The 13,423-nt window shown below is 33.9% G+C and overlaps 2 protein-coding genes across 2 annotated transcripts; one reads left to right on the forward strand and one right to left on the reverse strand.

Moving 5' to 3' along the window:
- Positions 1-928: 928 nt before the first annotated feature.
- Positions 929-7,755, reverse strand: LOC11420948 (calcium-transporting ATPase 4, endoplasmic reticulum-type). Its single transcript, XM_024770536.2, has 8 exons — positions 6,015-7,755; positions 5,576-5,648; positions 5,102-5,226; positions 3,871-4,152; positions 3,395-3,772; positions 3,079-3,188; positions 2,037-2,265; positions 929-1,908 (listed from the first exon to the last, which is right to left on the reverse strand). Exons 1-8 carry the CDS (start codon positions 7,431-7,433, stop codon positions 1,339-1,341), a joined length of 3,186 nt encoding a protein of 1,061 aa, XP_024626304.1. The 5' UTR covers positions 7,434-7,755; the 3' UTR covers positions 929-1,338.
- A 4,255-nt stretch (positions 7,756-12,010) lies between these two features.
- LOC11427131 (uncharacterized) lies at positions 12,011-13,032 on the forward strand. Its single transcript, XM_039827390.1, has one exon. It carries the CDS (start codon positions 12,498-12,500, stop codon positions 12,915-12,917), a length of 420 nt encoding a protein of 139 aa, XP_039683324.1. The 5' UTR covers positions 12,011-12,497; the 3' UTR covers positions 12,918-13,032.
- Positions 13,033-13,423: the final 391 nt, after the last annotated feature.

The following is a 13,423-nucleotide window of genomic DNA, read 5'->3' on the forward strand; positions in this document are numbered from 1 at the left end:
AAAAGCAAACCTTTTAAACAGCATTATATATTAGCTATTTTAATTTTTGGGAGTATTATAAGCCATTATTTAAATATTCCTTCTTGTTTACCAAAATTTCACTTAATTTACAGATAAAAAAATTTCTCAAATCTTGTGAATACTACCAAATGCGAACATTTTTTTGCAAAAGTTCTAGTGGTATTAATCCCTCTTTTTGTTGAAATAAGTTAAAGATAGTAGTAGTTCTTTCCAAAAAAACACATAATGTTAAAGATAGTTAATATAGTTTATAAACATGTAAGCTCTAATAAACCATCGATTTGCGGACAGACAAATTTATTGTAGTACTACGTTTTTGCGTCCCTTAAAGGTTAATCATGCCAGGTCCAAAACGAGCAGAAGGGATTCCAAACCTAGAACTGACAATATGCCATTCATCATTTGCTTACTGCATGTCTTAATATCCCTAGAAATCGACCCCCAAAATATTGCATTTGAAGAAAGTGTTATTTTGAACGGGTTGCAAGTTAATCTAGTAGGAAAACTAACTGTCTTCTTAGAAGCAAACCATGCTCAAGCAGGTTCACATAATCAAATGTACATGACGAGCTACGCTCCTACACGCAGAAACCACGGAACCAATTCCATCTCATTACCTTCCATTTGCGCTAACAATTTAATTTAATGAAAACCGATGCCACAAAATTTGAATAACAGGCTGGCAGTTGCTCACTGCCCAGTGGCTAATGCTACACGTCATAAGTTACACTCAAATTTCCCTACTCCCAAATCCCAACTTCAATCTAAAAAAGCCACATTAAATAAGCACATTTCATAAAGAATGACTAGGAATCTGTTCGGATTTAAGTTTGGAACGACTATTACTACAAGGACTCAAACATGTTTCAATCATTCCATCTCTATCGGCATGTTACGGCTTTCAAAATGAAGTTAAAATACAATCTAATAAAAAGAATTCATCTTACGATTTCTAGTTCGCACATACTTCCTGTGCATCAGAAAATATAACAAACAAAAATTCAACCAGAACCTACTTCTGTTTTTTCAGGAAGACAAATGTGAAAAATAAACAAAAGGTTTTTTCCTTCCTTTTGAAAATCCTGAAAATGTTCAAAGAACAAAGCAAAAAAGATGATAATAAAAGATTAAAAGAAACTTATAGTGCACCCAATGCAAATCATCCCTCATCATAAACTGGGATGATGACTACAGAGAGGCCTAAAATAGTACTTATATAAAACTAATTGGTGTTGAGGCCACCTCTTCAGTCTAAGGATAACAACTTTCAACCTATTCAAGGACTGATCAATTTCTCTAAAGTCTACTGTAAGTTGTCTAATCTGATTTTTGCTTTGATCTTCTTGCAGACCCACTTGTACATCTCCCAACAAATTTCAAAACCTCGTCAATTAGAATGACAGGCAATGCAACCGCCAAAACCAAAAGCCATTCATTGAAGCTCAGGGGCACTATGCCAAAAACTTTTGCTAAGAATGGCACATACAAGATCAAAAAGTGCAGCCCAAACGAAACGGACATTGCCAAAAGAAGCCAAGGGTTCACCCAGGGAGGCATTGTCAAAAGGCTTCCATCTTCAGACAGAGCATTGAGAGAGTTGAACATTTCAATAGCTACCAGCACAGAGAGGGACAGTGTCATAGCTTTCACTTTACCAGTAGTGAAGTAGTCGCATGGGTCAGCATCAAAAGAGATGATTCTAGAACCAGCGGTGAAGGGAGCAGCAGTGAAGTTATTCCAAGAGGAGCATTGACCCCAGTTGGCAAGTTGGGAGTAAGTGACAAGAGTATGTCCATCGCTGCTGAGGTCAATTCCCATGAAGGAACCATGTGTATACCATATAATGAAGACACCAACAGTAGCTAATCCAACATAAATCCCAATAACCTGTGATGTATAACAGTAGGGAGAACATTAGAAGCAAGTGAGCAGTGACACATACTATCAGCGTTCAAAACATAACACAGCTACAGCCCAATAAGAATACAACCAGAAAGAAAGAGAAGGCAAATTACCAGATAGCGGAATAAAATCCACAAGTTAATAAGTGAGTCATCACTGCGACGAGGAGGCTTCTTCATTATATCCTTATCTGGAGGATTAAATCCCAAAGCTGTTGCAGGGGGTCCATCAGTGACAAGATTGACCCACAGAAGCTGGACAGGTATCAGTCCTTCAGGAATACCTAGTGCAGCTGTAAGAAATATAGAAGCGACCTCGCCAATATTGGAAGAGATCATGTACCTGTGAAATTTAATTCAGTTACAAGATATTCTTAAATTTAACATCTATCATTAGATACTGTGCTTAAAATAAAAGCATATATAGATAACTAATTAATCGAAGTGTGTTTAAAATAACAGCATATATAGGTAACTAATTAATTGAAGTATAAAGCCAGATATAAATTACAGACATTAACAAGTAAATGGGGCACCATGCCCCTCCAGATTGAGTGCCATACAATTGGCTACTTTTTTTCAAGTATGCACTTTAGAATTGCCAAAAGAAGACATTGGCAGAAACATAATTGTAAAATGAACATCAAATGCAGCAAATCTGGACCTGCTCCATCCACACCACAGAATCTCTGTTATTAAAGACAAAACTAGATCAACAGATTTATACTTCCCCGGAATCTAAATTAAACCAAACTAATTACAACTCAAACTCCTATCTTATCATCCACCCTTTCCTTTATGATTTGTTTGTTTGATATTCCTAGGCATGCACTCACAAAAGAATACACATCAACACACATTATGAAAGCACATCTTATGAACTCATTATTTCTGAAGAGATAACTATAGTACTATATAGCCAGCATAAACATGGTAAAGAAAGGAAAAAGAAAATTTTATTTTTTAAAACCAACTAAACAAAGATTGAAACAACAATTCAATGAATTATATCCTTCCTACAGCATTCGTTGATGTGGATAACCTGTCATTACATTAGACCTTATGCAAAAATTCTCAATCCAGTGGACGGAGTAAGAGCCTACTGCAAGGTGCCAACATCTCAACCAATACAAAATATAAAGATGAATGGATTTACCTGATAAAAGCCTTCATGTTATTGTAGATAGATCTACCTTCACCAACAGCAGCGACAATTGAACTAAAATTATCGTCTGCTAACACCATATCTGAAGCTTCCTTTGCCACCTAGATTTAACAGCAATATATAAAAAGGATTAATCACCAGATAGAAAATAACAATATTAATTTGTATTCCTTAACCCAACATATTTCACTCATTAGTCAGAGAGAAACACGTGGAAAACAATAAATTTGCATCAATCCACTGCACCAAATTCAAATCCCTATACAATTTCATTACAAAGCCCATATCAATAGCAAAAACAAAATACCTCTGTCCCTGCAATGCCCATTGCAATACCAATGTCTGCAAGCTTTAAGGCAGGTGCATCATTAACACCATCCCCAGTCATAGCTACCACCTCCCCGTCCTCTTTAAGAAGCCTCACAATGTCCTGCTTGTGTCTAGGTTCAGCCCTCGAAAACAAAAGCCCACCAGTCTGTCTCAGATAAGCTTTTTTATCACGGAGTTCCATAAAATCTTTACCGGTTAAACTTTTTGAACTAATGTTTTCATTGGGTGCAAATACACCTATTTCACGGCATATAGCTTCAGCAGTGTTTTTGTTGTCTCCTGTTATAACCATAACACGAATTCCAGCTGCTCTGCAGTCTTCAATTGCCTGGTAAACCTCCTCCCTAGGAGGATCCTGAGTACAATTCAACAATCATTTTTACAGTTAACATACCAAACAAAATCATAGAAGTGAGAAAGTATAAAATGCAAAATGGAAAGCTCAAAACTTACCCTCAATCCAACCAAGCCAACAAAAATGAGTTCATCTTCAATTGATGAATAATTGTTAGGGTCAAGCAAAAGCTGGTGGGCTGGATGATCCTCGTTCCCATTATAGTTTTCAAAATTAGTGAGCTCGTCCTTGTAGGCAAATCCCAAACAGCGTAATGCACTGGTGGACATCTCATGAAGAGCTTGTAATATGAGGTTCTTAGCATTATTGTCCAGCTTTACAACTGAACCATCACGTAACTGAACTTTAGAGCTTCTATCCAACACATTTTCGACAGCACCCTATCAAAAGTTAGGGCCAAGTGTCAGTTTGACATATTTCCCAAAAGTACAGAAAAAGGGAACCAGAAACCAAAGGACACCGAGGCTTATAAATAAACCAAGAGCAACAGAAACTGTCCTAAAAAATATGGATGTAGAGGCAAAATGAGAAGTGAATCAGAAGAACAGGTTGGTCATAAAGACCTTGTCTTAAGAAATTTAATATGAAAAATATCAGTCTTTTGAAAGAACTTTATGCTACAGAACTGGTATCAATAACAACAATAACAACCACTAAGTGGGGTCGGTTAGATGGATCAAATTACGCCATAATGTTCTATCATAAGCCATATTTCGGTCCAACTTATTAATTTCTAAATCATTCCTACTAGTTTCTCTTATGAAGTACACATAAATCTTGGCAAAATAATTATGTACTATAAAAGTTATGGCAAAACACGCATGTTTTGTTCTTTAAACTAGTTTAAAATAATGTCAGATGAAGGTGAACCAGAAAAAGCATAGGCTAGATGGACAAATATCAGTCTTTTAAGAGAACTTTATGCTACAGAACTGGTGTCAATAACATAGTATTATACAAGCTATGGCAAAATATACAACAAATTTGTTCTTTAGACTAGTCTCAAAAAACGTGAGATGCATTTTGGAGATCCAGGGTTAACGACATGAATGGCCTTTTGCTTAGATATCCAGAATATATAGATAATCTTGCTCCAGAAGAACAATAAAAAGACCTTAAACTCAAATAAAAATGTGCAGAAGATTCACCTCTAAAGAAAAAAGTTATCTTTAATTGAATTTATTGAAAAACAGGTGATAAAAGTAAAAATCCTATACCAATCCAAATTAAGCAGCATTGCCACAAAACGAATATTAATTTAACAATTACAGAATTAGAGTATAAGCGCATAGTGGGGAGAAACCATGTTATAGCAGAAAGAAATAATACCTTAACCAGAAGCGACTTCTTTTTCCCCACACCAGAGTCTACAATAACACCCATTGACTTCCTGTCGCGGTCAAACTCAAGAGTAGCAATCCGCCGGTCATGTTCGTTCCACCATTCACAACAACCTAGATCAAAATTTGAAGGTGAGATATCTAAGCCTGTTTATTGAATCAGTTCCATTACTAACTAGAATTAGATGACAATAAAGCCACAGTTTTTGGTCTAAACACTTGGTATTTCTGCCAAGCTTGGGAATCCATTACAAAAACAAAACAAAATAAACACTTCAGGAAGGTAGCGGCATTGCAACTTGTTCAAGCCTTTGACTAAGGTACATCAATCTTATTTCCCGATGAAAAGCAACTAATAAAAAATTGCAAAAGTGATTAACTTTTAGGTATATTAAAAGGAGTTGTCAAGTCATATGCTTTGGTAAATCAGCAGAGATAGTTTTTACAAGAAGATTAAACTTACGCAGTATAGTACTTTTGCTTCCTGATTGTACATTTTTGGATCCTTCAGGAAGGCCCATCTTCTCTACCAAAACCTGAAATCCCAAGGGAGAATACAAAAAATAATCAGACACCTTTACAGGCTAACTTGGACAGTTTTGAATGGAAAGGAGAGAACCAAATAGCCCAATTTGCCTCCAAATGATCAAGAGACAGTGCTAATTTGAAACCACTAAGCTAACACTCAAAGCAATTACGATCAAGAGACAGTGCAAATTTGAAACCACTAAGCTAACACTGAAAGCAATTACGATCAAGAGACAGAGCTAATTTGAAACCGCTAAGCTAACACTCAAAACCATTATCTAAAAGGATGGATCACGCAGATATTAATTGCAAACAGTACACAAATTAATTGCAAACAGTACACAAGCCAAAGAACATGAAAAGATATATCTTGCCTTCAAAGCTGCTTCAGTAGGCATTCCATGGGCAACAAACTTATGCTCTGACTGTGATATTCCGGCATCATTACAAACAGCAGCTATTTTCGCCATCGTCTGAAGGTTAGCATCCAATTGACCAGCCGGCCAGTTCTCTATTTGACCATCATTTGGATTATAGGTAGTTCCTTCGACCTTAAAGGCTCGCAGTGCGTCTACATTAGTGCCAATAGCTACAAGTTTCGAAACAGCCATCTGGTTTGTAGTCAGTGTACCAGTTTTATCAGAACATATCACAGTTGTGCAACCCAGGGTTTCAACACTTGGTAGCTTCCTAACCAGGGCATTCTTCTGGGCCATTTTGCGAGTACCAAGTGCGAGACAAGTCGTAATGACCGCAGGCAATCCCTCGGGGATAGCAGCCACAGCCAACGCCACAGCAATCTCAAAGTAATACGTACACTTCTCGAATGAAAACTTGAAGTTGGTAGGCCACCACCCATCATCAACATAATCCCATGTAAGGAAATACTTAACATTGATGAGCCAAACCAAAATACAAATAAGTCCAATCATCATTGTCAACCTCTCTCCGAATTCATTAAGCTTCTTCTTCAAAGGAGTATCTTCCTCACTCTGCGACGCCTCATGTATCTGGTTATGCACCTTCCCAATCTCAGTATCCATACCAGTCTGAGTAACCAAGCAAAAGCAATGACCATTAACAACAGTTGTCCCCGCGAACACAATACACTTTTTCCCTTGAATATCAGCATCCTCAGCAACAGGCTTATTAGTCTTATTCACGGCTTCACTCTCACCAGTCAAAGAACCCTGCTCCAATCTCAACGTCGAACTTATCAATTCAACAACCCTCATATCAGCAGGCACCTTATCTCCAACCTTAAGCTCCACGATATCACCAGGCACAAGATCCTTTGCGGGCAAGCTAGGTATCTTCTCATTATTCCTAATCACCGAAGCTTGCTCCGATTGAATCTCCTTCAAAGCCTCCAAAGCCTTCTCCGCATTACTTTCTTGCCAAACCCCGACAATAGCATTCACAATCAATATCAAAAAGATCACCAAGGGCTCAACAAAAGCCGTAATCTCCATCTCACCACCTTCATCACCATCATACCAAGCCAAAACAAACGAAATAATCGCAGCAGCGAGAAGAATCCGAACCAACGTATCGTTAAACTGTTCCAAAACCAATTTCCAAATGGATTGGCCATCGTGCTTCTCCAATTCGTTAAAACCATAGATCTTACGCCGATTCTCAACCTCATCGTGACTCAAACCCGTTTTCACACTCACCTTAAAGTGTTCTTCGCATTCACGCACATCTTTCGACCAAGCTTTGAAGATTTCACCGTCTGAATTATCAGAACTCGTGTTCTCTTTTCTTCCATAATTTTCGCCTCCTTTCCCCATTGAGATCCAATTAAATTAACCTAGAGAAAACAATTATCTATTGTATCTCCTAGTTAATTCATGAAAATCGGAAACCCTAATTAGAAGTTAGGTATGAAAATTGGGAAAAGGAATCGATGAAATTGAGATTGAAATCAAGATCGCAAAAACCAGGGATAGTGTGTAGTGTGTGCACTAGTTGAACAAGTTGAAGGGTTAAAACAGAAAACGAAGAAAAAAAGGAAAAGTATGAAAGAGAAAGGTTCGTTTTGATTTAGAAGGGGTCTCACGCATCGAAGAGTGTGCTTTGCGAGTAAGCTAAGCTGTGTGAAAGTGATTGGATTTGTGGCCAAATTTCTCTCTCTCTCTCTCTATATATCGCTTTCAGTGGCTAATGGTGATTAGTTAATTAATCAAGGGTTTTAAGGGAACATCCGTAGAAATTTCGTGGTACCATCGTGGGAGATTAATGCAGATTTTATTTCATTTTAAAAAGTCAATTAGTGATATTGGAAATTGAAAAGTTCCATTGGTGATTTCCAGTCAAAAAAATAAAGTTGTATTCATGATTTGGCATTCGTTTATTGGTTGACCTCCATCACTATGGCATCCACTTGCAGAATTGTTGGGCAGATTCTGTTTCGTGACTCTACATACCTACTACCCTACGCATGTGGGTTCATCTCGAACCTTCTTTCATAAAACCTTCACGCCTCACGTACTACCTATTTTAAAAACAATGTTATTTGAACAACCATTTTTTCTTTTTAAACAACTAAATTATACAAAAAAACAAAAATTAGATAATGATATAAAAATTAAAGTAATAGAGAGATAAAATAAAATGATAATGTAGCTATGAGAGATAAAGTTATCATAAAAATTATTAAAAGAAGGTTGTTCAAATATCATTTCTCCTATTTTAATTAGGGATTTTCAAACGCCTACAATTATTTTTTTAAGATTTTTCCCACAAACAAAAATTAAAGATTTTAAATTATGGTGTAGGTTTTTATAAAAAAGATAAAAAAATTAAAGAAGGTTTTTATATATGTCAGAAATTAAATAACATTTGTTTTTTTTAAAGAATAATTTCTTAACTTTGACTCGGTAGGCATCAAATTCACCATCAAATACCGTTATCACCATCTCATAATAGATTACCAGGGGAAGAGACCGTCAATGAAATCAACAATGTTGTGGTTAGAAATGTAATTAACTTTATTTCATGCAGGGACATAACTGGAAACAACAGTTAAGGGTGGCGAAAGTTTAAGTGCGACACACACACATATATAATATAATTTTTCTTATTAAATACATTTCTAAATTATTTTGGGGTTTGATAGATTAGCTGATCCGAGTTCAAACGTAAGTGAAAAGAAAAATGATAGCCTGACCTGACAATACTTACTGACATTTATTTATTCAAAAAAAAAATGTTTTCAATTTTTTTAAACAAATTATAGTGACTTATTTTTATCCTCTCAAACAAAAAATTAAAAAAAAAATTAATGTGCATTTTTTTTAATTTCATATTCTAAATATGTTTAACCCCTTCGGATCAAAAGTGTGTTTTCGGATAATAAAAAAATATGTTTAATCCCCTAAAAAAATATGTTTAAATGAGCGAAGCATATTGAGGAGAGTTTATAAATCTTGTGTGACGTAGAAACGAATGATGATCGAATTCAAGGAAAAATACTCAGAGTCACTACGCTGCTAGAATTAAACAAGCGAGGCCATAAAACTTTTTTTTTTTTGGACTCGAGGATACATGAATTTTTTTTTTAGAGGAGGATATATGAAAGTTCAACACTTTAAGACTCCAAGATTTATTTGGCGAAAAGGTTGCATATTTCTAATCATTTCATCCAATTTAAAAATTTAGGAGGCGATTCTATATTATAGGAAAAAAAATGATCTTTGTTTCGTTTTTTTTAGAGGGGGATATATGAAAGTTCAACACTTTAAGACTCCAAGATTTATCTCGCGAAAAATATGAAAGTTCAACACTTTAAGACTCCAAGATTTATTTGGCGAAAAGGTTGCATATTTCTTATCATTTCATCCAATTTAAAAATTTAGGAGGCGATTCTATATCATAGGAAAAAAATGATCTTTGTTTCGTTATATTTGAATGACATATTAAGAAATAATTAGTAAACATAAACTACAATTACTAATCATTTAAAAAAAATGATATTTTCCCTAAAAAAAATGATATTTGTTTCGTTTTATTTGAAGATCAAGTAAGCATAAACTAACAGGTCAAATTCCGTTCCTTAATTTTGATAGCGTCTTTATCATCATAAGAAACCTCATTATGCAAATTTTGAAATTTTTAAACGATGGACGAATTATTACGAATTTTTTGTTCCCCATGATTATTATTTTCTTAAACAATTTATAATTAATTCGGCACTCATTTAAAAACTTTATAATTTCATGTTAAAGGTTCCTATGTTATTATAAACAAGATAGCAAAATTAGGGAACAAAATTTGTCACGTGAGTATACGATTATTCGAAAAAAATTGCAATTTTGCACTCAAGAATGCTGTGAAATTTAGCGTATCCTTTCAATATATTTTTATAGGTCTTTAAAAAAAATTATATTTTTATAGATGTCTGTGAAGAAAAAAAAAAACAGCAAAAGCCGCTTCAAAAAATGAGTGCAAGAACGCATAAAAAATAAAAACTACCATATATGATATATGTAACTAGATATGAAGTCAGGAGCACTTTGGTCATTGTGCATTGTTCTAAACAAGCCAATCATATTTTCGTCAGCACGCCCCTAATTTGCTGGCTCATACTGCCACTCAGTCAATCAACAGTTACACCTCATCAGATTAGTGATGTAGATGTCATTAATTGAGTTGATGGACCATTTTTTAAATGATTAGTAATTGTAGTGACTGATTGAAATAATTAGTAATTTCAGGAACTAAATTTTAAATGAGTTATATTTGCAGGGACAAAAGGTATTAATAAGCCATTTCATTATTGCATTGGTAAAATTCAATATAGATTGTTGAATGCGAGTTAGATTCATAAGTAGGAAGCGTGTAAGGATATATTTTTACTAGGTGTGTTCAAAACCGAATCAATCCAATAGAAAAATTGTAAGCTGAATAACCCAAATCGAAAACTACAAAAGCATCACTTGGTTTGGATGCATTCAAACCATTTTTTGTTACTCAACCATATGTTTCAGTTTACTTTGTGGTTTATATTTTACCAAACCGCAAGATAAGAGAAACACTGATTAAACATTTGTCGCTCAAGAACATGGTACTCATAAAAATTCAATGTTTTTTTTTTTTTTAATAGAATGACATGTTCTCTCTCTCCATGTGTGTCTTTTTTATTTATGTCTAAAATATGTTTTTTTTCTTGTTAAGTTTATTTTATGTTTTTGATTTAAAAAAACGTATTTATGTGTTTTAATTCAATTCTACTTGTACCTTTGCTTACATGTTTATGTTAGATATATCTTGAATCATATAAACTCAATGAAATTTTTTATAATGATAAAATCTTATTCTTTTGCATTTCTTATTGAAGAGAGTCGGTTTTTGGTCCATGTTTGTAATTTAGTCTATGTTGATGAAAACATTGTTGGATGTAAATAAAATTGTAGCGTTGAATCAAATATGAAACATTGTTGAAAGTAAGTTGTTTTAAATCGTTTAACTTGATTTTAGTTTTGTAAACAAAATATTTGTATTTTCTCAGAGAAAACTGCAAAACTGAACCAACCTAAATCGCATAGGTTTGATTCAAATTTTATTTTAAAATCCATCCGAATCAAACTTAATCACACTATGAAGTTTGAAGATGAATTTCTTCGAGAGAGATCTCTTCAATAAGAGGAACAAGCGGCATTAAAAAAGATATTAAAAATGGTATGCTGACGAGTATCCCAACGATGTTGATTAAGAAACCCTTTAAAAAATATTGTTTTAAAAATACAGGTCCTTCATTTTATCGATGTAATGTAGCAATCACACAATTTATTTATTTTTGTACAAATTTATTTATTTTAGTATTTCAACTGATATTTTTAAGGGCATTCATTTATATTCTAAAAGAGAAAAAAACTAATTGTAGTTTTTTATAGGTTGTCTTCATTTAGAATAATCTTATTGGCCCCATCATGAAGTATAACTCATTCCACTAAACTCAACTATTTTTTTTAAGGACTAAACTCAGCTAGTTGATGATATGAAAGATTAACGTGTAATTGCGGTTGTTATCATTAAATTATGTAGTTAATCACTGTTAATTATGATTAGTCTAAAGACATCGATGTAATAACGTAGCAAAGTGTACATTTTTTTAGTGAAATAGCTTAATGTTCAAAAATTCAGTAAATAAGCGAGGAGTCAGGTTTGAACCACAGTCCCTGATATATAAATGAAATGTCTTTACCGATTGATTAAATTGATATAATAAGTTTATTTATACTTTTAATAAATAAAAACGATAATATAGTATTACATACTAAAATTAACAATCTTTTTCCTTGAAAACAAATTTAACCTTCTCCATTGCCATCGCCTATTGGGCCAACTTAAGTACACAGAAAAAAAATATCTTGTAAATTTTATATGATTCATCATAACAATTAAAATTTATTTTCCCTTGGCAACTTCGTGCAGAAAAGGCTATGTATTAGTATTTAATAATAAAAAAAATCAGCATTAGAGTCACATCATCAAGAACAGAAAGGCAAGCAAAGGATAAAAAAAATTGAAAACATGATTCTCCCATTTGGCTCTTGTTTTTGGCACCTCATGGCTCCCTAAAATCACATTTTAATATGTGTAACATACCATAACAACAAAAAACTCTTCAACTAACAACCAAATAGAAAAAACATAGTCATTGCAAATCATCATCATCACACATGATATAGCGTGACAAAATTCCACTATGAATCCATTTGAGTAGTCTTTCTTTTCATTCCTTTCTCACACACCTTTTTCTTGCAATTTAAGCTTTTACTATTTTTCTTTACTCTTGCAATTTATATCCCTCTTTGAAGATTGCCTAAAGTAGGAAACTAAGAGGGAAAAATATGATGAACTCTTCTTGTATATCAAATTGTATCAACGACGCACGAGACCCACGAGTCCCAGTGAGAGCCAGCTATGTGAACCTCTACAAGTGGCCGGAATCAGACGCTGCGTTTGTGAGGTCAGTGAGTTCCGGCAGAGAAAATGGTTTGCAACAACATCCAAGGGTGGTGGACAGCATCTCCTGCAGACAACTGTATCTGAGAAGCTACACATTTTGCAGAGACGATGAAAAGAAAGTGTTGGAAAAGACCAAGAAATGTTTTGGGAGGGTAAAGGTGAAGAAGGTGAAAGCCAAGGAACGTGTGGTCATTGGGAAAAAAGCTAAAAAGATATCTTGCTCTACTTTGTTTAGTATCTTTCAAAGGTTCTTGTCTTGCTGTGCTAGTGTTGATGTTGTGGATGAAAACCATCACTTTTAATTAATTTTAAGGTCTGTTGATTTTTTTTTAGAGGAGGTTTGTTGATGGTGTTGTTTCCCTTTTAATTAATTATATGCATTCACACAAATTCTAAGGATATTATTTTTTTCACAAACATTGGGATAAATTTTTTGAGTTAAGCTTACGAGGACGTTAATGTGTTTCATATCACAGGAAAAGTTTCAAGTAATACGAAATGCGAAAATACTTCAATATTCTTTTACAAGTTTTTTTCTTCTTTTACAAAACTTTTACAAGTTTTTAGAACTGACTAGGTTGTAATTTATTTTTCTTCCATTGAAGATAGTACTAAATAATTTTTTCACTCATAATTTTAATAATTATAGTACTATTGTGCAAAAAGTTAAGAGTCACTTCTTTCGAATAAATGTCAATGTAATTTTGTTGGAACAAATAAACTCACTTGGATTAGTCTCTTGGATTGATTAAGATTTGAAACGTGCTTCTCTTAAGATCTTAAATTTGATTCTTCCTATTATCAATTT

Source organism: Medicago truncatula, chromosome 7 (assembly GCF_003473485.1).
Source record: "Medicago truncatula cultivar Jemalong A17 chromosome 7, MtrunA17r5.0-ANR, whole genome shotgun sequence".
In the NCBI taxonomy this organism is placed as follows: domain Eukaryota; kingdom Viridiplantae; phylum Streptophyta; class Magnoliopsida; order Fabales; family Fabaceae; genus Medicago; species Medicago truncatula.

Excerpts from the sequence above, each read along its gene's own strand:
- LOC11420948 (XM_024770536.2), bottom strand. The coding sequence starts at position 7,433 with ATGGGGAAAGGAGGCGAAAATTATGGAAGAAAAGAGAACACGAGTTCT. Across the intron at positions 5,649-6,014 it reads CTACTGAAGCAGCTTTGAAG|GTTTTGGTAGAGAAGATGGG; the intron begins GCAAGATATATC and ends TTGGGATTTCAG. Across the intron at positions 5,227-5,575 it reads AAGCAAAAGTACTATACTGC|GTTGTTGTGAATGGTGGAAC; the intron begins GTAAGTTTAATC and ends ATTTTGATCTAG.
- LOC11427131 (XM_039827390.1), top strand. The coding sequence starts at position 12,498 with ATGATGAACTCTTCTTGTATATCAAATTGTATCAACGACGCACGAGAC.